Genomic DNA, 21343 nt, shown 5'->3' on the forward strand with positions numbered 1-21343 from the left:
GCTCACAAATTGTTTTTCACCTCTTCCCAGAACTCAACCTTCTCCTTAAGTAAGAGGAAATCGCATATAAAAGTCGCGATATTGTTTAAGTTGTTACGGTTTAATGGACTTTATGACAAGATGAGAGAAAATTAAACCCCATTAGAGAGGACCCCGAGGTGTGTCAAGCTGGAAAGCATAAATTAAATTTGCAAAGTTTGAGCACGTATCTTATATTTTGTCCTGTTTATTCATAGAGAGCATTTCATTTATGTAAAGGTATGGCCGAGGGTAGCTGTCCGTAGAATAGTTGTTGTAATATTATAAGTATATCCCATGTTATTAAACTGTTACAAACACAATCGCAGAGACTTTTGGAAAGTATAGCCTGATCTGTGCGAACATTGCAATGTCGCGTTGTATATCTGACCATATTTTCTATGAGATATGCAAAAGGGTATTGAAATTGAAGTTGATTTTCGAAAGCCTTTGTACTGGTGTTCATGGTACTGGTAAGCAAGCCTTAGAATGTCATGTGCTTTATCTTAATATCAATGTCACACCATTTTGAGAAAGAGAGAGGGGTGGAGAGATAGAGGGATAGGAGTACAGAGAGGGGGAGGGAGAGAGAGGAAGGAAGGGAGGGTGGGATGAAGGGTGAGTAAAAAAAGGATGAAAATGGCTCATAAGGCAGTGGGAAATACATTATAGAACCTACCAGTGGCGTACGCAGGATTTTTTCAAGGGGGGGGGGGGGGGTTTATAATCGGGTCCAAAATTTCGCAACGACTCAGGAAAATTTGAAAATTGCGCCGGCCAAAAAGTCGCTCAGTGGGGGGGGGGGGGGGGGGTTGGGGGGGGGGGGGGGGGGGTAAGCGGACACTTTTTTTTTTTTTTAGGGAGTCCAAAAAAAAATCGCAACGACTCAGCCAGCCGAAAAGTCGCTCAGTTGGGGGGGGGGGGGGGGGGGGGGGGGGGGGGGGGGGGGTAAGCGGACACTTTTTTTTTTTTTTGGTCCCAAAAAAATCGCAACGACTCAACCGACCGCTGAATAAGCGGGGGGGGGGGGGGGGGGGGGGGGGGGGGGGGGGGGGGGGGTAAGAGGACACTTTTTTTTTTTTTTTGGTCTCGAAATATGAAAATTTGACATTTTGCTCCGTTGGGGGGGAGGGTAAGGTCACCTTTCTTAGGTCAGCCATGGAGGTAATTTTTTTTTTTTTTTTTTTTTTTAATTAAAAAAATCCAAAGGGGGGGGGGTTTAGGTTTTTTTTAGGGGGGTTTTCACACGTAAAAATACCAAAGGGGGGGGGTTTAACCCCCCAAACACCCCCCCCCCTGCGTACGCGCCTGGAACCTACCACTATCAGTTGTAAATGTCATTGCTGGTCCTTGTTCTCCTTCACCGTTGATACCATCTCGTATCGCTGCAATCTGAACGGAGTACGTTGATCCTGCTTCAAGTCCACTGACGTTATACATGACCATCTCAGCGGCATTCTCAGTAGACCTCTTCGATACGGAACGGTCCGTCATGGGGACCATGCTTGGGGGTTGTACTTCTTTTTCCGACACGACATTGCTACCTGATAGCACGTAGATCTTGTAGCCAACGATAGGTCCTTCCCCGGTATCATTGCTAGGGTCCCATTGTCTCCAACCGATGAATGCATGGTATCTTCCAAATTCAATTATTTCTGGTACACCATTAAAACTTGGTAAAACTACAAAGTGTAAAAAAAATAAACAAAGAAACAGTGGGTAAAAGTATAGTACGCATTTATAGTAACTCAATGGTTTCTTTCTTCGCCATCCGCCCAGAAAATAAGATAAAAAATAAGCAGGTAATGAACAACATTGATTGTACCAAGAAAGCTTGTAACTAGTATTTCAGTATACTACCTGCAATTTATTACATTGAATACATTATTTACAAGATGTAAATATGGGACATAATCTTTTGAAATTATTATGTGAAATATTTGAAATACTAATAAACATACGTGCATTATGGAAAATGACCCGGCTCAAATCCCGTTTACATTTCTGAATAAATCTTGAAAGTAGATCAAGATTAAAAAAAACTGAACTTAAAATATATTACAAAGCTGATCAGGAAGTATTAACTATTATGCTTGGAAGGCTTTGTGTGTGTTACATGGAATCGTTTTTAAAATGCATACATGTAGATCATCTAAGAACTTGTAGAGTACAACATTGAAAATGTCGCAATAGATTGCAGTGGGGACTGCTTACCAAAGTAATATCTTGGAGGTAACCTTACGAAAGCAAACTGTGATGAATTATCAGGTACCCCGATGAAGCAGTAAATTGGTTCTTCTGGCCCCGTATACTCGTGGATGAATGAAATATTGAGGGTTGGTCCTGATGTGTCAGAGCTATTACGAGATATCCAGGGTTTCGTAAAAGACCTTCCTACAGCTGCCTTCACATAATCAGAGGAAAGATTTTGCCCTGATGACGCTGTGAAGGAACAAGAGAAGATGAAGATCGCTACTCCTGGATTGGTCTTTTCCAAGCTCGTCTCAAAACGATCTAAATTTGTTGAAAGAACACAACAGCATAATGAAACGAGTAAAACAGTTCAACAGACAGACGGAGAGGAAGAGAGAAATAGTGCAAGGGTATGACACAATTTTAAAAACTTTCAAATATATGAACTTAAAGGCAATATCCATACTCCACTGTACAGCGAACATTCATAAACTTCTTTCAATTTTTTTAGCATGTCATTGCCATGAATTAGTACAATATTGATAGATAATGATGAAAGGTTATGTGTTACATAATCATGAGGACTGAACTGCGTTCTTCTTCTTCCACTTCCATTCGAGTACATACTTCTTCACAGAGTATTGTCGTACTATACTGGGGTGTGCAGGTGGACCACTACAGCGGGGTTTCCCCCTACACTCATACGAATAGTGCAGAGGGTTCTTAATGTACAAAGGTATTGACTCTTCTCTACACGGGGCCTCCATTTAACGTCCAATCAAAATATATATTCTTCTGTGCTCACTGCTTGACTTAGATAAGCAGCTCGTAATTATTAATGAATGTGTTTTTTTTATATTAATGAAAACTATGTAATATGGAAGAATTTAATTATGTTGAATTTCCCTAATATGTCAGACACTTGGCAGGAGAAAGGTATTTCTTTCAATCCTAGCTACCTGTTTGGCATTGATCCCCCATCCATCTTGGATGACAGGTGGATGACATACAATCACCATTCAAAAAGTTACAATCCTCAGCACCACCAGAACAATGACATGTCTTTGAACAAGAGCTGAAACATCCTGAAACTAAACAAGATAGATACATTGCATTATGAGGACATTCTATCTTCCATAAAACCAGAATTTCAATTGAAAGGAATAAAGGGATATCGCATAACATTTGTGAAAAATTTGATTTCATGAGAATAAACAGATACAAATGTTCAAGTATACTTCTACAAAGCATTTTACATGTGTTTCAAATATCTAATCTTATTAGTAAACAAGTTTAACAACGGGTATTAAGAGCTGTTTGTTACCTCAATTCAATTCATTTTTTCACTCAATATATAACAACAGATACATAAAATGGAGTATGAACGCATATGAAAAATATAACAAGATGGACATAATGGAAACATAAGTAATATATATATTGAGTGGGGATCAGATTAAAGATCTATTTCAAGATCTTGTGAATTTGACCCAATTGTGATGTATAAATTGCATTGAATATTTTGCATGTACAACAACAAGAGGGAATGAATACATGTACATAATCAGCTGGGTCTGGGGATGTTAATGACGTAATATCAATGTATTCCAATAATTGTCAAAAAATATACATGGAAATGGGTTTGCTAAATTGATATATCGTTAAAATGGTAGGGACTTTCATGCGAGCATTCGTTTGTAAACTTTGATGTATTTCAATTTAAAATATCACTAAGAATAATCTTACATGTCATACAGTTGGCTGGAAACTCGACAGAGTCAGGAACATATCCCAAGTCGCACCGCCCTTCAACCTCGGCACAGTATCCAGAATCTTTGCGGCATGCTGTGCCATTCCTGCAATTGCATTTCTGTGTACAGTTAGACCCGAAGTATCCGTTTGGGCAAACAGAAGGAACTAAAATGAGAAAATATACATTTTTTAAAATAAAAAATAAAAAATAATTGAAAAAACACAAGTCACGGGCAATATAGTTAAGAGAAGGACCATCCTTTAATATGTATACTTATTTACTGTTTCTACTCGAGACATTTACTTTTTCATTGCGTTAAAAAGAGGAACAGAATGAAGGCAACAAGTAGCTTTATTCCGTAGAGAAAATGCAAATATCCTCTCGTTTCCTAGAGATGGAATGAAATTGTGGCATAGGAATATTCTACAAAAATTGGCTTTTTAAATGAAAACTAAAAGGTATTGCGTTGGTAGAAATAATCAACATGAAAGTCTTGGACTTATCTGGGGCGTTTCTTTTACCAAGGAAATAATAATAATGAGCATTGTTATGAACGTTCATATGTCATTTTGAATTAAATTAAATGATTGTACCTTGACATGCTGGCCCAGACCATCCTAGCGAGCAATCTCCAGTACATTGTCCAGTGACGTCATCACAATCTGCTTTATCAGTACAGTGACATTCTTGACCACAATCAGCTCCAAACACACCGTCTGCACATGCTGTAAGATGAGAAAGACGAGATATTACGAGTTTCATGAATCTGTTGACATATTGTTTAATGAATTTGCTCCCCAGAACATTTTAATTCGCATGTGACCTAAGCATATTTTTGTTCAAGTAATACACAGGTGTCCATTCTAAAATCCTGATAAATTTCATGCATATATAAATCCGCTGTTCGTCTATATACATATTGATGTAACACCATATTTATCTCCGACGTGTAATCCATTTTAGACGAATCCTGTGAAAGGGTTTAGATTTTAACCATACTTGTCCGTACATATTGTATAAAACACAAGTTCAAAACCATTGTTGTTTAAAGGTTTCTGATTTCTTCCCAATGCCAATCATTATAGAATTAGTTTTAGCACGACTTACTTTCATTGCAGTAGACTCCTGTATATCCAGCTAAACAGTTGCACCCATAAGGATCAGGCAGACAGATCTGACTTCCAGCACACTTGTCCAGAGGCTGACCGGGTCCACATTCAAACTCACAGTCCCAGCCAAACTTATGCATCCCACACGCTGCATGGAACATATATATAATTCAGAGGGTTTAATTTATGTATAAATCATAAGTTCTAAAAGGGTCTTTTCTCCGAATTATCAATGTTTATCTTCATAATAAGTGTAGACTTTAAAAACCCTGTCGGTCGACAATGAACGGAAAAATATTTAACAATTTCACTGCTGATAAACATCGAAATCAATTGTATGTTATGTTATAATATTCATTTTTATGAGTTTTGTTTTATCAAAATAATTATTAATTATTAATTATTATTTTTATTTTCATCATCATCATCATAAGCCTTCTTCTTCTTTCTCTTTTCCCTTTATTCTCCTTCTTTTCTTCTTATTCCCTTTTTGATTGTTATCGTTGTTGTTATTATTATTCAGAATTACCATCATAAAACGATAAGTATCTAATCGTAAAGATTCATCTTAAAGGCAAAGAATGTATTAGATAAAGACAAAAAGGTTTATATATTAGTATTTTCTTCAGGGATTTCGAGTTTACCTTGGAGGCAGTTCTTTCCAGCATGGCCAGGAGGACAGATGCATGTTCCTGAGAGTTCGTGGCATACACCTCCATTATAACAACTATCACACAAACGATTGCATAACGGCGGATTCCATCTTCCATACGGGCACTCTGTTAACGCAATGAAACATTAACAATAGTACATTAAAGGGAAAGTCCACCCTGAAATTAAGTTAGTTTTAATAGGAGTAGAAAAATGAGAGAAACGAGTCAGTGAAAGTTTGAGCAAATTCCGATTAAAAATAAGGAAGTTAGGATTTTTGAAGTTGTGCTCAATCAAACACAAATTGGCAACTCTATGACGTATCATGCGAGCTCAACTTCCATTTGCTCAGTACTAAAAAAATCTAAAATTTTCATTTTCCTCAAGAAAAATTTCAACCATACATGCACCCTAAATATAATAATTGCAAATATGTTTCTATACTCCCCTGCAAGGAACAAATATATATTCCGTCATCAATAACGAAGAAAACATGATTTTATGGAATATTATGCACAAAGCAAATGAAGGAGAGCTCGTATAATAAGTCACAGAGTTGCCAATTTGTATTTGATTGATCACAACTTCAATAATTCATAACTTTCTTATTTTCATTCAGAATTTGCTCAAACTTTCAATCACCTGATTTTCTTATTATTCTGCCTCTATCGAAACAAACTTATTTTTGGGGTGGACTTTCCCTTTAATGTTTCTAGGACAATTACCCCCGGACAATCACCCCCTCCAAGAAAAACAACCCCTCGAGGACAATTACCCCCCCCCCCCGCAAGGACAATAACCCCCCTTGAAAAATTACTACCTTGGACAATACCCTCCCCCGAGGACAATAACCATCTGAAAAAACCACTTATTATCAGGGTGGACTTCCCCTTTAATGAACAGGAAGAATTTTCCGGGGGAATTGTCCTCGGAAGTGGTTGTCCTTGGTTGTCCTGGATGATTATTGTCCAAGGGGGTAAATTTCTGGGGGTAATTGTCCTAGGGTGTAATTGTCCTAGAGGGTCATTTTTAGGGGTAGGTAATTGTCCTCGGGAGATAATTTTTATGGGGTAATTGTTCTCGGGGGGTTATTGTCCTTGGGGGTAGTTTTCCGGGAGGTAATTGTCCGGGGATGATTGTCCAGGGGGTAATCGTTATGATACTTTCAATCATTAGTCCATTGTACAAAGTTAGAACTGCACAATTAGAACATGAAGCTGTTACATATGAATTCTTGTAAATCCTCAATTAGACGTAATACTGCAGAAACTGTCATTCAATTATGGAAATTACAATTTTACATTATATTCTTTACTGTCTCATTAACCGAATATATCTGGTCGGTTCTAGTTGGGTTTTCCTGATTTGTTATATTACATTTGAATAATGGTTACAGAGCTGAAGGGAGAATTGTTCCTGTAAAAGAAACATCCTTGCGAGCAAAATGTAATGATATATTTTCGACGTGTAAGGTAGGAGGAATCGAACCCTTTACGATGAGTCTTATGAAGCTGAATTGATGTTGTTCCAACGTTCCACCCTCGTAAGTCGCATACACACCGGCGTCTGAGACAGATGCAGATTGGATTGTGTGTGATAGACTACCAGAACTCATTCCGATAAGTGAATTAGCCCAGTCTACATCAGTGACTTTCCGCCATCTGATCCCGTCTTCACCTACCATCCCTGTCGTGCTCATCACACTGAGTGTGATATCATCTCCAACGTGTACTGTCTTTGTAAACCGACCATCACTGGGTTGCCATTGGCCTACGAAATGAAGAAAGACAGATAAGAAAGGAAAAATCGACAATTCAATCTCACATTTGAATCTTATTTTTTCTGATTCATTAATATTTCGTCATTGCTCCATTCATATTCTTTCTTTTTCTCTCCCTCTTATTCCATTAATCCTCCGTCATGTTTACATTTGCATTGACAAAAGGTTCTTAAGAAGTAAAAGTAGGTAATATTATTGCAAAAGTATTAACATTGATGGTATTTTTAGGAGTGTTCGAATTTCAACTTATTTAGAACATTTCCTATTTAAAACATATTTACAATAAGTTGAATTTGTGTTGTATATACTCATAAAACATAGGCCAATGTGTAATCTTATATACGTACGGGTAGAGAGAAAAATGCCAAGCGGAGCAGATGTCATTCTACTGTCTGTCACCGCAGAACATTCGAAAAATCCCAAGCCTTCCATAGTAGTTGGAAGAGTCTGCCTTAACACTACAGATGATACAGTATCACTCTTTCCTGGAGCTGTGTAACTATTGGAATTTATAGCCTCGGTCAGACGGACAAGTCTTCTGGTGGACAATGTGAGAATCTTTTCATTCTCTGAGCCGAGTAGACAGATAAATGACGCATTCACCAGACCTCCTCCGTAGGGGGATGGAGTAGCTGCCATTAGACGCACAGGAAGGATCTGTCGCGGACCTATGGGAAATAATTATTTTTTCAAGTAATTGGTGTCCGCCCGGCATCTTCATTAGAGGAGAAGTATGGGGGAATATACATAACGTTGACAAGGCAATGACTTATCTCACACTTCAACCTTACATTTCATATATTATATTGTTCTTGCTGTTCCATGCAAATCAATTTTTTCATATATATATTTTATTAACAAAGATACTTCCACTCCTAAAAATGAATGGTATCAAAATCTATGGGAAACACAATCTAAATGATATATGATACTTAATGAAGTCAAGTTCCTCTCGAGTTATCAACTGTAGATAAACCCTAAATGAGTAGGAATGTTTAATACGCAGATTTCATATCTCATATGATGAACTATTTTCCTATTTTACCTTAAAATAACGGTACAACTATGGCTCTAAAACAGTGGTTTCAAAATATTAGAATGTCACCAATTGGATAATTGTTTCGTTTGTGGCATTTTGAATTAAAGGTGGACGGGCATCATTTGAGCATGGACTACCATAAAGGGTACCCTATATAATAGAAATATAATGCGAATACTCACTCGGAGGTTTTTCACATGCGAACCTGAGGTACGATGTACATCGGAGTTTTCTCCATCCATTATTAACCTGCTGATGAACACATCTTCCATTCTCAAATAGGGTTGCATCACCATTCGACCAAGCAGGAAATCTGGAAAGGTAAATTATGTTCCGAACAGCAACGTATTAACACAGTTTCAATAAAAGATATATTTACTTTAAAGGGCATAATCATGAAAAGTTAAAAGGGTTATGTGAGCGTTTTGATTCGAGCTTCAGCTAAAATATATATTAATTATAATGTAAATATAAACAAGTATGCCTTTCTTGCAAATCATGATCAGGGCTTGCATTTTAGGCTCCAGGAGGTCCGCATAAAAAAAAAAGGTCGAAAGTAAGACAAATTCATTATTTTTCCGGGGGAAGGGGGTGCCATCAATCAATTGGAAAACTCATCCTTAGCTTCATGAGTATCAACTTGTATCTCAGATAATCGACCGACCGATTAGTAGCCTGCTCGGTTGCCGCTGGAATTTGGGCATCGCCCAACGATTTTTAGAGAAGTCGAGCAGACTGTAGAGCCCCAGCAATGCCTGGGCGGTGCCCTGTCGATTTCACGTCGGTCGCCGGTCGATTTTAGGTCAAAACTGGGCGAAATCGGGGAGCTTCTCCGGGCGGCGTCCCGGCAATGACCGACAGACGACCCACCGATTCCCAAGCGGTCTCCCACTAGTCTGCAAGCACAAACCCTGGTCAGTCGTAAAAGTGAGTCAGCATTATAAGACTACCATAGGCCATGTGCTTGCTTTTTAGGGCATCGCTCGTTCGCCACTGAAGTTTTAGCGCGGAATTAAAATTCGGCGGCGCCTGCTCACTTTTCACTCGCCGCCAAAAATACGCTCGGTGCCCGGGCGGTCGCCGCCTAGGCACCGACCTAATCGAGCGTTCGCCGTCGAGCGATTTTGGTCAAATATCGAAGCCGCTAGGTCAAAGGCTGCCGAGCGGTCGCCGCCAAGTCGCTGCTCGGTCGTCGCTTGGAGATCAGTGGTCACTGGGCGGCGAGTTCAAAATCGGTCGGCAGCCTTTGACCTCGCAGCTTCGATTTTTGACCTATATCGCTCGACGGCAAACGGTCGATTAGGTAGGTGCCCGGCCAGCCGGGCACTGAGCGTATTTTGGTGCCCCGCCGATCACCGGCCGGCCGCCGGGCAATTTCTTGAAAACAAGCCGGTGGCCGGTGGGAGACCGCTCGGGAATTGATGGGTCATCAGTCGGTCACTGCCGGGACGCCGCCCCGGACAAGCTCCCCGATTTTGCCCAGTTTTGACCTAAAATCGACCGGCGATCGACGGGAAATCGACAGGGCACCGCCCAGGCATCGCTGGGGCTCTACAGCCTGCTCGACTTCTCCAGAAATCGTTGGGCGATGCTTAAATTCCAGTGGCGACCTAGCAGGCTACAAATCGGTCGGTTGCCGCTCTGAGTTGTGACCATAGCTTTTGTCATGAATATAGGGTGTGTGAGACATTGTTGTGTGTGTATGTATGAATAAAACAATTTAACACATACTCATTACTGTCGAGTTGAGTGCCATCAATCCATTTAAACGTGCCCTCTTGATTGATATCATCGAGTCCAAACCAATAAGAGTTGTCTCCAGCCAGCTTCATGAGATGCATCTGGTGAATACATTGAGAGAATATATAAGAAAGAGAAAAATCACCGATGATTACTTCTAATGTGCCATTATCATGGTAGTGGGATAAATTTATCGATGTCTATAGTATATGACATCATTAAAACTTGAACTAGTTGAAATAAGATATAATTTTGTTTCCTTATAATATGCCCATCACAACAATATCATGCTGCTCTATTACCCGTTTCCGATTGTTTTCACATAACCTAACATATTCTCTATTTCTCTTACATTAATTTTATTGTTTATATTTTCTTTCCTTTTTTGCACACATTATTGCTAAATTATGAAACGCCCGTAACAAGTTGTATCACGTTTTATTTACACGTTCCATACTTGGAATTAAACTTGTTAATATCACGATGCGTCCTTACATTGATTTCTTCTGTTTTAGGCTGGGCAAGATCACCTCCTTGAGCTTGGCAGTACTTTCTAGCAAACGAGTAGGATGTCATCGAGGATTGAGAGATATAGTACAGGGTTCCATCAAGGCGACTCCACTCATTTTCAGGAACATCTACATATTGATTATAAGAAGATGATTGCCATTATTAGGTGTTCATCGTGTTTTGAGACAGAAAGACGAGAGACTTACTTCAAAACATTATTCATAATTGTATTCATCATGGTCATACTAATAAAACACCTGACATTTACATTGCTATGAATGCGATGAATAACACATTATTATAAACATTTCTCTACTTCCAAATAATGCAGGTGTCATTAATCCCGTTTTTAACCGTAGCTCTCAGCGCTCAGTGCATTCAATGAATAAATCCTACCAAGTACCCACTTACTACACGTGGGTCGAGCGTGGCAAAAGTGGATTAATGTCTTGACAAAGGACGATAGTGATGTAGCAGGGATTCTTAACCCTCTCCTTGTAGCATGTAGGATAAATATGATGCATACGATTTTTGAAAGGTTGTGAAATGCGGAAAATAACTTAATAAATTCCAACTCGCTTGACATCCTCGCACAATTGTATTTTGTCATGATCACGTAAATTTACATGAATAAAATCGATACGAGCACAAGCTTCGCTCTCTACAGTGTAATTTTCATCGAGATCTTTGCGACCTTTGCGATGATGCAAACCCCTAGTCACTAGATAGACTCATTCTCTGATGACTTATCCACAAGGGTAAACAAACAAAAATTGCACAAGGGGGGGGGGGGGGGAGTTGTGTTTGCTCCAAGTCGACAACAGTGGACTAAGTGCCAAACTTTTATCGAATTGAACCTTAAAGATAAACTTTAGTACTGGTAATGCGATTGAATTGTGAAAGAAAATGTGTGGAAAGGATCAGAAACAGTTGATCATGTAGCATGTAAGTATTGGTGTGCACTGCAAGGTTCTGGAGTCATCAAAATCATAATAAATTTGACCGAGTCTTGGTAAAGTAACAAGCACTCACATAGAAAGCTATATATGGGACAACACACATGGTGTCGGGGCTAGTACTACCTTGATTTCCTTGTCTTTCTATGCTCATTACTCAGCCAGTATACATTTTCTTCCAAAATTGTTTGGCACATGTCATTTATTTGTAATCTTGAACATTCAGTGTAAGTTTCGTTTGATTCTGTGAGAATTATTATTTTTTTTTTTACCAGTACTGGAGTTTATCTTTAAGCAATTTGAAATAAAGCAATAAACCATTTTTCGTTGAAGAAACGGAAACGATCATGCATCATTGGCATGTAACTTACCCTGATAGCGTTCACATATGAAGGGTAGTTTGTTATTGCATGAATCATCACCCCATCCCATGTTTGAATCAGAAGGTTGTAGAAAGGCACAATCTTGATTTTCCCCGTCGTTTGGTTGACCAGACCCCCATGAAGAATACCTGTGTGTATTGCATAAAGGAGAAATTAATGAGCAAACAGACGGTTAAACGTAAGAATGGTTTTAGGGGTGCGTGTTTCTATCTGCTTTGTTTTTAGTTTTTTGGTTTATTTTTTTGCATTTTATTTGCAGATATGCAATCTTAGTTCTGACAAGTGAAGTGTAATAACCCATGTCGTATAAGTGCATTGTCTTATTTCTTGGCTTTTAAATATTTAATCTCTCAACAGTAGTTTTGAGCCGAAACATCTATACTAATATACTCCCTCAATCAAAAAGCAAGTTCCCCCACAATTCTTTTTAATCTTACTCGAGAAAAAAAAATCATAAAATTAATGTATTCGGAAAGCAATGTATGCACTGCTGTTATACCTATATTCGGATTGCTAGTTAGAAATTTTTACTTTTGATGCGGATTAAAAATACAAAATAATATACACTTGGACATGTACAAACGATGAAAATCATTAAAAAAGTATGCCCTCCATTGCATTACGAAAGGCAAAATGCATGGGGTGTTTAGTACTAACTACAAAAATTTCATTATCAAAACATAAGATAGCGATTAAAGTGAGATTAAGAAAGTTTTAGAAAAACAGATTTCATGAATTAATAATTATCTAGTTACCATGAAAAAATTCCGTGAAATTTTCGTTATTCTTACTATTTTTTTAATTATTATTATTTTTTTTTTTGGGGGGGGGGAGTCACTTATCTCAACCTACATGTATATATAATGATACGAACATTTTACAGATTACATAATTATTAAAGGAGTAATATAAATACTTTTGAGCTTAGCGGTCATTTCAAAGTAGAAACGACTAAGTTGGCATTCCATATTTATTAAACCTACTGTAAAGGTGTTCCGTCGATCCATGTAAATGTGCCTTCATCAGCTTGGTCAGTCAAACCAAAAAATATATGGTCATCTGATCCCGAATATTCTTCAGAATTCCTGACATGGAGAAAAGTCTTTTGGGAAGGGAAAAAATGTCACCTCATTAACTTCATTCGTTTTTCATATTTAATAATCAGTTTTAAAAGTATTGGAAATCACAGTGTTAACATGACTGTTATATTACCTATGCTATCAACTACAAATCATCCTTTTTGGAATTGGCATTTGCTTCCGATTTCATCCCGCATTCACGAAGAACCGGTTTGTCTATTAAGTCACATACGTCATTCAATCGTGATATTACTTTATGAAATATTCTTTCCAATATTTGTATAGCTCAATAGCCATGTAAACCTCTAAGCTGTGATAGAAACTACTAATAAAACAACCAAAAATGTAATATATGTTTAATGATACAACATTTCAGAAAGCTGAATGAAAAGGAGTACATATAATTGAACATACATTGATATCGTGTGATTTGATGAGTGCTAAATCAGCTCCATGATACTGACAGTAGGTCCGTGCATCTGAGAAAGACCGAGCTAGCCATGACGGAGAGTTGAAATAATCTAGACCTCCAAATGATGCTTCACTATTTTTATCAGATACTGTAATAAAGCATAATTTCTAGTAGAGAGTTTAATGTGATGAGTAAGAGTGTGATATTAACTAAATTGCGTCGGCTTTTCTCTGCCCAATTTAGGCATTCCTCAGATTCTACGGAGCCCTTTGCGGGCCTAACAGTCGATGATTAACTTTGTTTAATGTTCCAAATATGTATGAAAAAAGAGGGCGATTGCATTTGTTGTCATTTCTTTAAACAAAATTATTCATCCACAGTCTGAAGAAGAAACTATTTCGTCGGTGTAAGCATCTCCCTGGTGTAAGAATGCGCAAGATTTGAAAAAAACATTTTCATTTTTTGTTCCTGAAATAAACAATTGCAGTGGTATCTTTTGTAGTATGAGAAAATTGCCAAGTTCTAAATAAGCCAGACATCCCATGGTGGTGTTTGAAAACGGAGAATGCATGTTTTTGTTTAAATAACAATAACGGATTTCATTTAGGAAGTGGCGCAATATCCGAAATATCTGAAAATCAATTTAAAATTCAGCTTGTACGAATAGAAACATGCTCCAGCGACGATTGCTTTGCAATCGATTTATTAACCTAAACGAAGTCCAAACTTCAGCCATTTATCCTTAGACTAGCCCCGACCTTAACCCCTACCAACATGATCTAAAGACAATACGTTTGATATAAAGCCCGGAGCTACTGTCGCCAGAACACAATTCACGTTGGATCATCAGAATTCATACCTGGTGTACGCTCACAAATGTACGGTGAAGATAGCTGTGAAGTCTGGTCATACCATGACGCGCCATCACGCGTACCAAGGCAACCCCAGGAGTCAGCATCATTGGGTTCCCTGGCGCTATACCAATCTTTATACCTAGGAGGAAAAACGGTTCATAAATCAAGTTCATATTGTGACCATTGTCATAATTATTATGATTATTAACAATAATAATGATTATATATCATTATAAGTAGTAGTACATGTAGTAGTAGTAGCAGTAGTAGGAGTAATAGTAATAGTATTGTTATTAGTATTATTATCATCATCTTCATTATTATTATCATTATCATTATCTTCATCATCATAATTTTTCGTGTAATATTGATAATAATCATGGAGGTTCGGATATACATCATTAAACTGAACGCGAATTTAATCTGTATTCACATTAACCTCATCCCCCCCCCCTCCCCCTCGATATGCTACAGAAATACTGGAAGTATGTATTATGCCACATTATAGAGCAGAAATCTGGTCGTAACGTTATCTTGTAACGCTGAGCCGAGCTTTTTATATTCCGTCTTCTTGATATTCATCTGAAACATAGATATTACAAAGTATGCTGATAAAGTGTATAATATTTTAAAGAACACTGGAAACATTTCAAAAATATATATTTCGCGGAAAATTGTAACTGCAGATTAAATATAGAAAGGCATAGGCGTTCATCAACATGTATTTTTTCTCTTGACTGATCTTGACAGAACAAACACATGAAGAACATACTGGATTGCAGTATCATCCAACCAGTAGAAGGTTCCCTTGCCACTCCTCCGAAACCCGATCAAATAACAAAAATATGAATCACTACATGTAGGTAGAAGCGCTTTGAGGAATGTCTGTTAGCAAAATGGAGAACAAAACAATCATAATAAATGTATGATTTATTCACAAATTAAATCAGAACGAAAAACCTTAGCGTTAGCTGAGATGGTTCCTTGTGTTTTAAGGGGATCCCTCTCTCTATTTCTCTCTTTTGCTTCTTTCTCTTTTGATGTATAAACTGTGCATGTGAACGGCACTTTGTCTTTTAATATATATTGCAAATTGTTTGTAATATCTTGCATATTGCGACATAATGTTTGAAGTTATTTGAATATTATTTTATTCTTTCGTCTTTCATTCAAATTAATAGGCAATCAAACACAAATAGCAAGCTAATTTTAATAGAATGATAAGAAATTCAGCGAAATCCGTTTTATACAAGAGCTTTACAAGAGGCTCGCAAGAAATTATTGAAGAAATAATCTTTCACTGGAAACAAATATGTAAAATATGAAATTACCTCTAATATATACAGATAGATTCTGAGCAAAATATGCATTTTTGTTGGGAATACTAATTTTCTATTTAAAACTTTTAGGGGGGTGTACAGCCGTTCAAAGATAGTATAACCGTTTTTGTTTTGTTTTGTCTAGTTTTTATTTAATTGCATAGCAATATATTTACTTTCATTCGTTTCTGCCGCGTAATTTAGTGAAGCATTGCGTTAATCATGATTATTCGATACACAATAGCCAATTTACGAATGAAAAAACTCACTTCAAATGCCATTGAAACCAATCAAGTCCATAGAAAAGTCCCCATGCCTATCCACGCCCCCCCCCCTTCCCCCGCGAACCACTTGAAAGAGACAACAGACGTAATTTCCTGAGACTATGGTCAGTGAAATCTGGTTCGGCGTTATTTGCGGTGACTAGGGTGGAGTCTCTCCATCGGGGGTGTACAGATTAAATTTCTATGTACAGGTGTACATATAGTTTGCCCTGTAGCGTATATCTTAGTTTTCTTAATTATCTTAATCATCTTGACCGTGTGAATACTGTATAAAATGTGTCACTAAACTTACGTTGACTTCGGCTGTTTTGATGATAGCCAAATCACCGCCATAACTTTGACATGTTTCCCTGGCAGCACTTGGCGTTGCATGAGGTGTGAACTTGATGAGATACTGAGATTCACCGAACTCTTGCCATCTATGATCATCGTCTGTTTATATCACATTAAATAAACATTACGCTATATTGAAAATGGAAGACAGCTACTGAACTATTACAAACTGAAATATTGGATGGGCTAAACAAATACAAAGTGTCAAAGAGTATATATTACCCGTTTACAAGTATAACGATGCAAGCATTTTACAGCACTCGGCATTCTATTAATGCACAGTACAGATCATTTAAAGGCAATTATCCAACCCGTGTAATAAGTTCATTTGTACGAAAGCACACACAAAAAGATAAACGAAATGGTGACAGTTTGAAATTAATCTGACCAATAATAAGAGAATTATGAATGTTTGAAAAGCGAGGTCTCTAAATAAGTGCGAATCTCAAACTGGTAATTTAGTCTTTGGATGGTGACGTAGACACGGACAACTCTATCATTTGTCGTGTACAAAAAGTTTAATACCTTCTATTTTTTATTTCCCGTTTCCTTCACTGAGGTACTTTTGAACATATATTATGAAAAGCATATCATTATATACCCTCTGTAGAGAATAGAACATCCTGATCATACATTTGTCAAAAATGTACATGTAATTCATTTAGTGTGTTGGAACAAATGGAAAGTTTTCCGCCTCTACATCATAGAAACATTACCGATTCAGCCAATTCGAAGAGGCCATACCTAAAGTGATTTTATTTCACCTTTGAAAAAATTCATAATTTTCTCATTTTTTTGTCTGATGTTTTTCCAATTTTTGCCAGTCTGCTACTCTGCTCTTCAAGCTTTCTTCTAGTCTATAGTAGTTTGTTATGAAGGTTGGACTGACTTTAATACTGTATATCAAGGTAAAACAGGTAGACGGTATGCTATTATATATTGAGGACGATATTTCTTTGGTGAAATTTTATGGCAATTTTCGTGACATTTTTGGTGAAATTTTCTCGAAATATTGTCGAAATCCGCAAAAGAATGGTACAATATTTTGCGAAAATGGCCGTAAAATTCCACCACAATAAGCTGAGATAGCACGCACTCTCTTTCATAATCATAGGGATGTCAGTAGACAGTTCCGGTACAGTGAGACTACAAGAGTGCTGTCATGGTAAAATTCAATCATATTCATGCACATATTTTAGAAATCGTCTTGGACACTGCTGTAGACATTGATCTCTTCAATTTACATCTACCACTCTTTAATTATATTTTAACTGGACTTTTATTGACATACTGTACGTCTGGAAATCATCAAGCAAACCATTATTATGTTTTACTGGATTTAATTTAATTTCAAATTGTTGTCACCATTTTTAATAAAATGATATGAAATATATATTCATAAATTGCATCGAATAACTAATCGAATAATCATACATACGTGAACATTATGATTGGCAAATGAAAATGGTTGGGATACCCCTCCAGAAAGCATGTTAAATATTCGTAAAGCATGAACATGAATTAATATTAATTACAGCAAGAATACTCTTTAAAATTACTATTGGAGTAATATATGGACAAAAAACTTTTAGGCTTCAAGAACATCATCTAAATGTTATCGCAGAATGTTTTTACTTGACATTACTCATTATTGTTCAGCAATCAACATTCACTTCAATAAATATGTGGTGACATCACCTACAAGGGTGTAAAAGAATTATTGCCCCTTTAAGCTTGGTAAATTATGTAAATTTTACACAATGATTAAGGTTAACGATTTGATTCTTCGTTCGGCTCTTATCATTTATAATTAATTGTGTATCGTTACAGAAATGACAGCCCATCTAGAGCATGAATATCTGATGATCATCTCGAAATAGTGTGTTAAAAAGGAAAATGCGTTTGATCGTTATTTAGTATCAAAACGGCTCTCTGGTATAACTGTTTTGATATCACTGTACACGCCGTAGATAAAAACTGGGTACAAAATAGTAAACGAAATTCGATCGTAAACATTTTGTATTAAGAACAGTCTGCCAATATCGATCTAGAATATATACAATGTTATTTATTCAATAGAATGAATCCAAAAAGATACTCCCACATCCTTCTCAATGTAAATGTACATGGCAAGCGCCCAAGAGGAAGACCAGCTAAGAGATGGACAGACTGCATCAAGGCGGACTGCAATAACAGACAACTTGACTCCCTGACTAAAGCCACTAGGCTAACAGAAGATAGGAAGGTGTAGCAAGCCGTTGTGAAATAGAAACCATCATACAATCCAGAGATGGTGTGGACGGCTTAACTCAAGTAAAGTAAAGTTATCTTACACGCTCCTTCAGAACTGGACTAAACAATGTGAGAACGAAAAATGACTTGAAATACCTACCGATAGGTATTTGGCAGATATGTTGTCTATTTGATGTGCATGTTCGTCGGTTCCATCGTCCATGTATCGAGCTACTTCCAGACCTCATTACAGCACAGTAAGGTGGTGGATCGGTATATAGAGGATAATCCCAGTTGGTATACCTTGAAAATGATTAATTTATATATCTAATAGAATTAACAATTAAAGAATCATGAACTCCACGGAAATACTAAATAAATATATGAGACAGAGGCCAACTACATTATGACTCGGTTGTCTTTGGAGAAAAAAAGGACATTGAATCTTCTGGTAAATCAGTATGAAGTGCTTATGACTGATTTTATAAATACATTGAAATGGTAGATTTTACATGTAGCTAGGAGTTTTTCATTCATTCCTTGACGGAACTTGAGTCTAGAGAAAGTATAATAAAAGTACATGCTTTGGCATTATCATAAATAACTGCTAGCAAAAAAATATCATTTAGTAGCATGAATTTCAATTGTCGATTTTGGGATATAAAACCTTAGCGGTTTGAACTTGTGACACGTGACATTTCGATTTATTACACAAACGTTGCAGATTTTGCATGACTCAGAACAACCTGGAATATGAAGATTTGATCAAAATGTGATATATTAGCAATAATTCAATGATTTATGTGGTATTATGACTCTCAAATTAAATTTTAGTTCAAAACGATTTGAATAATGATTTAAGATGAGACGACTCAGGGTTAGAGCAGTGGTCTCGTAACCGGGAGATCCGGGTTCGAAACCAAGTGGCAAGTCAATGCGCTACTGCCATTTGGTAAGCCATAAACCTTCATTACCAAGTCCCTCGTTCGTAGAGGACTTACGGCCGTCGGTCCTCTGGTTGCTAACTCAGAAACATAACGTGCCTTCCTAGCAGTCAGGTAGAACCAATCACACACAAAAATTAGGGTTTCACCAAAAGAAATCCACAATTATGCACAGTCGGTCAGTATAACTTGTTCTTGGTTGAAATCCGTCAGGGGTGCAAATTGCCACACTTGCCCCTCCTCTTCAAATGGCTAGTGCCCTCTTTCCGCGCTTGCATGCCATTATTACCACTGCCATAATGAATATTTGTTATAGGAAAACGATTTGAAAAACATGAGTGGCATTTTATCACGACGATAGTTGATACATACTCAGGGTCCATTCCATCAATCCATTTGTATTCATCATCCTTATCCGTGCCTTCTAAGCCGATGTAAAAGTTACCATTCCTCGCCGGTAATCTCGTGGCAATGAAAGCCTATTCATATTATGAAGAAAAGAGAAATACATTGGAGATTAATATCAACGTGGCGCATTGCAACATTGTCTAATCTCGGGGGAGGGGCAAAGTAAACACGCCCCCCCCCCCCGATTCAAAGGATCAATATCTTAGTCGCATGCATTGCGTTCAAGGCTCAGCCCCCCACCAGTTTAGTTTAAGTAAGCGTATGCATGTTCCCTCCCTTTGAAAGAACCCCCCCCCCCCCCCTAAGTCCGGTGTGTATACGGGCCGATTTGTGTGTGTATTACGAGCCGGACTTTGATGCGTGAAAATTACCCCTTTACTGGAGACTTGGGAAACATGAATACGGTCCCTCCGTTCCCGGAGTGGAAGGGGGAGGGGGGGGGCCGGGGCTCAGCCCCCTCGAACTTTCGGCTCATTGCAGTAGTGGTTACAATGGGAATGTTCAACCAGTATTCTTAAAATTTTCAATCGGAGTTTCAGATGTCACATTTTCCAAACACGTCAACGTATATATATAAAGGTTTATGTTTTTAATTTCACTGGTGGGAAATCGTGAGACAGTGGACACAAGCACCAGTTTAGTTTTTTTATTTTTTTATCTGAGAATTAAAAATGGTGTACCTGTTGGGTGGTTGGATTAATGCCTATACCGGTCAATAACATAATTCTTGAAAAGTTTAACTTCATAGAACATCTGCCAATTAGAATACGATTTTTGCTATCAGTATCAGTCTTGACAACATTCCACCGCCCTATTCGTTCTGAAAACACAAAGAAGGCGCCAGAAAATCATGATAATTCATAAGAATAAGTAGGCAACGGTTAACAAATGTTTAATTTGAAAAACGTTAATACGGTTGGCTCCATGAAAATTCTGATAAATATCTAATGTAGTACACGATAAAAGTGCGTACGTACATTTTGTTCAGCTGATGTAATGATTGGCATGTCACCCCTAAGCTTTGACAAAGTGCACGTGTGTCGGAGAATGTCTTGTAGACACCATGGTAGAAGACATACTGATAGCCACCATACACATTCGACCCTGATGTAGAACACTCTTGACATTCAACTGTAAGATAAGAATAAGAGACAATGAAGCAACACGTGATTCTTCACACAACAGTGGGCTATACCCCCCCCCCCCTCTCCCCCACCCAAGCACCGTTTTCGAATTGCCCATAAAAAAAAAGAACAAGGAAAACAGAAGGAGTCATCTGATAATGTGTTTTTTTTAAGAGGAATACGGAAGTAAAAGGAGGATCTGACATTAATCCTTTTCACCTT

General features: G+C 37.6%; 2 protein-coding genes across 2 annotated transcripts; both read right to left on the bottom strand.

Moving 5' to 3' along the window:
• Window positions 1-163: 163 nt before the first annotated feature.
• On the bottom strand, window positions 164-13846 carry LOC105439107. The gene is made up of 16 exons (XM_030996710.1): window positions 13626-13846; window positions 13116-13234; window positions 12121-12260; window positions 10779-10921; window positions 10275-10384; window positions 8726-8856; window positions 7852-8172; window positions 7213-7494; window positions 5718-5852; window positions 5072-5221; window positions 4558-4689; window positions 3958-4128; window positions 3171-3302; window positions 2179-2532; window positions 1338-1700; window positions 164-168 (listed from the first exon to the last, which is right to left on the bottom strand). The coding sequence occupies exons 3-16, from the start codon at window positions 12179-12181 to the stop codon at window positions 164-166; spliced, it is 2490 nt and encodes an 829-aa protein (XP_030852570.1). The 5' UTR covers window positions 12182-12260; window positions 13116-13234; window positions 13626-13846.
• Window positions 13847-14456: 610 nt separating this feature from the next.
• Window positions 14457-20719, bottom strand: LOC115928798 (macrophage mannose receptor 1-like). The gene is made up of 6 exons (XM_030996711.1): window positions 20678-20719; window positions 19962-20068; window positions 18806-18948; window positions 16373-16512; window positions 15250-15362; window positions 14457-14616 (listed from the first exon to the last, which is right to left on the bottom strand). The coding sequence occupies exons 1-6, from the start codon at window positions 20717-20719 to the stop codon at window positions 14457-14459; spliced, it is 705 nt and encodes a 234-aa protein (XP_030852571.1).
• Window positions 20720-21343: the final 624 nt, after the last annotated feature.

This window comes from Strongylocentrotus purpuratus, unplaced genomic scaffold (assembly GCF_000002235.5).
Source record: "Strongylocentrotus purpuratus isolate Spur 01 unplaced genomic scaffold, Spur_5.0 spur5_scaffold_3, whole genome shotgun sequence".
NCBI classification, from domain to species: domain Eukaryota; kingdom Metazoa; phylum Echinodermata; class Echinoidea; order Camarodonta; family Strongylocentrotidae; genus Strongylocentrotus; species Strongylocentrotus purpuratus.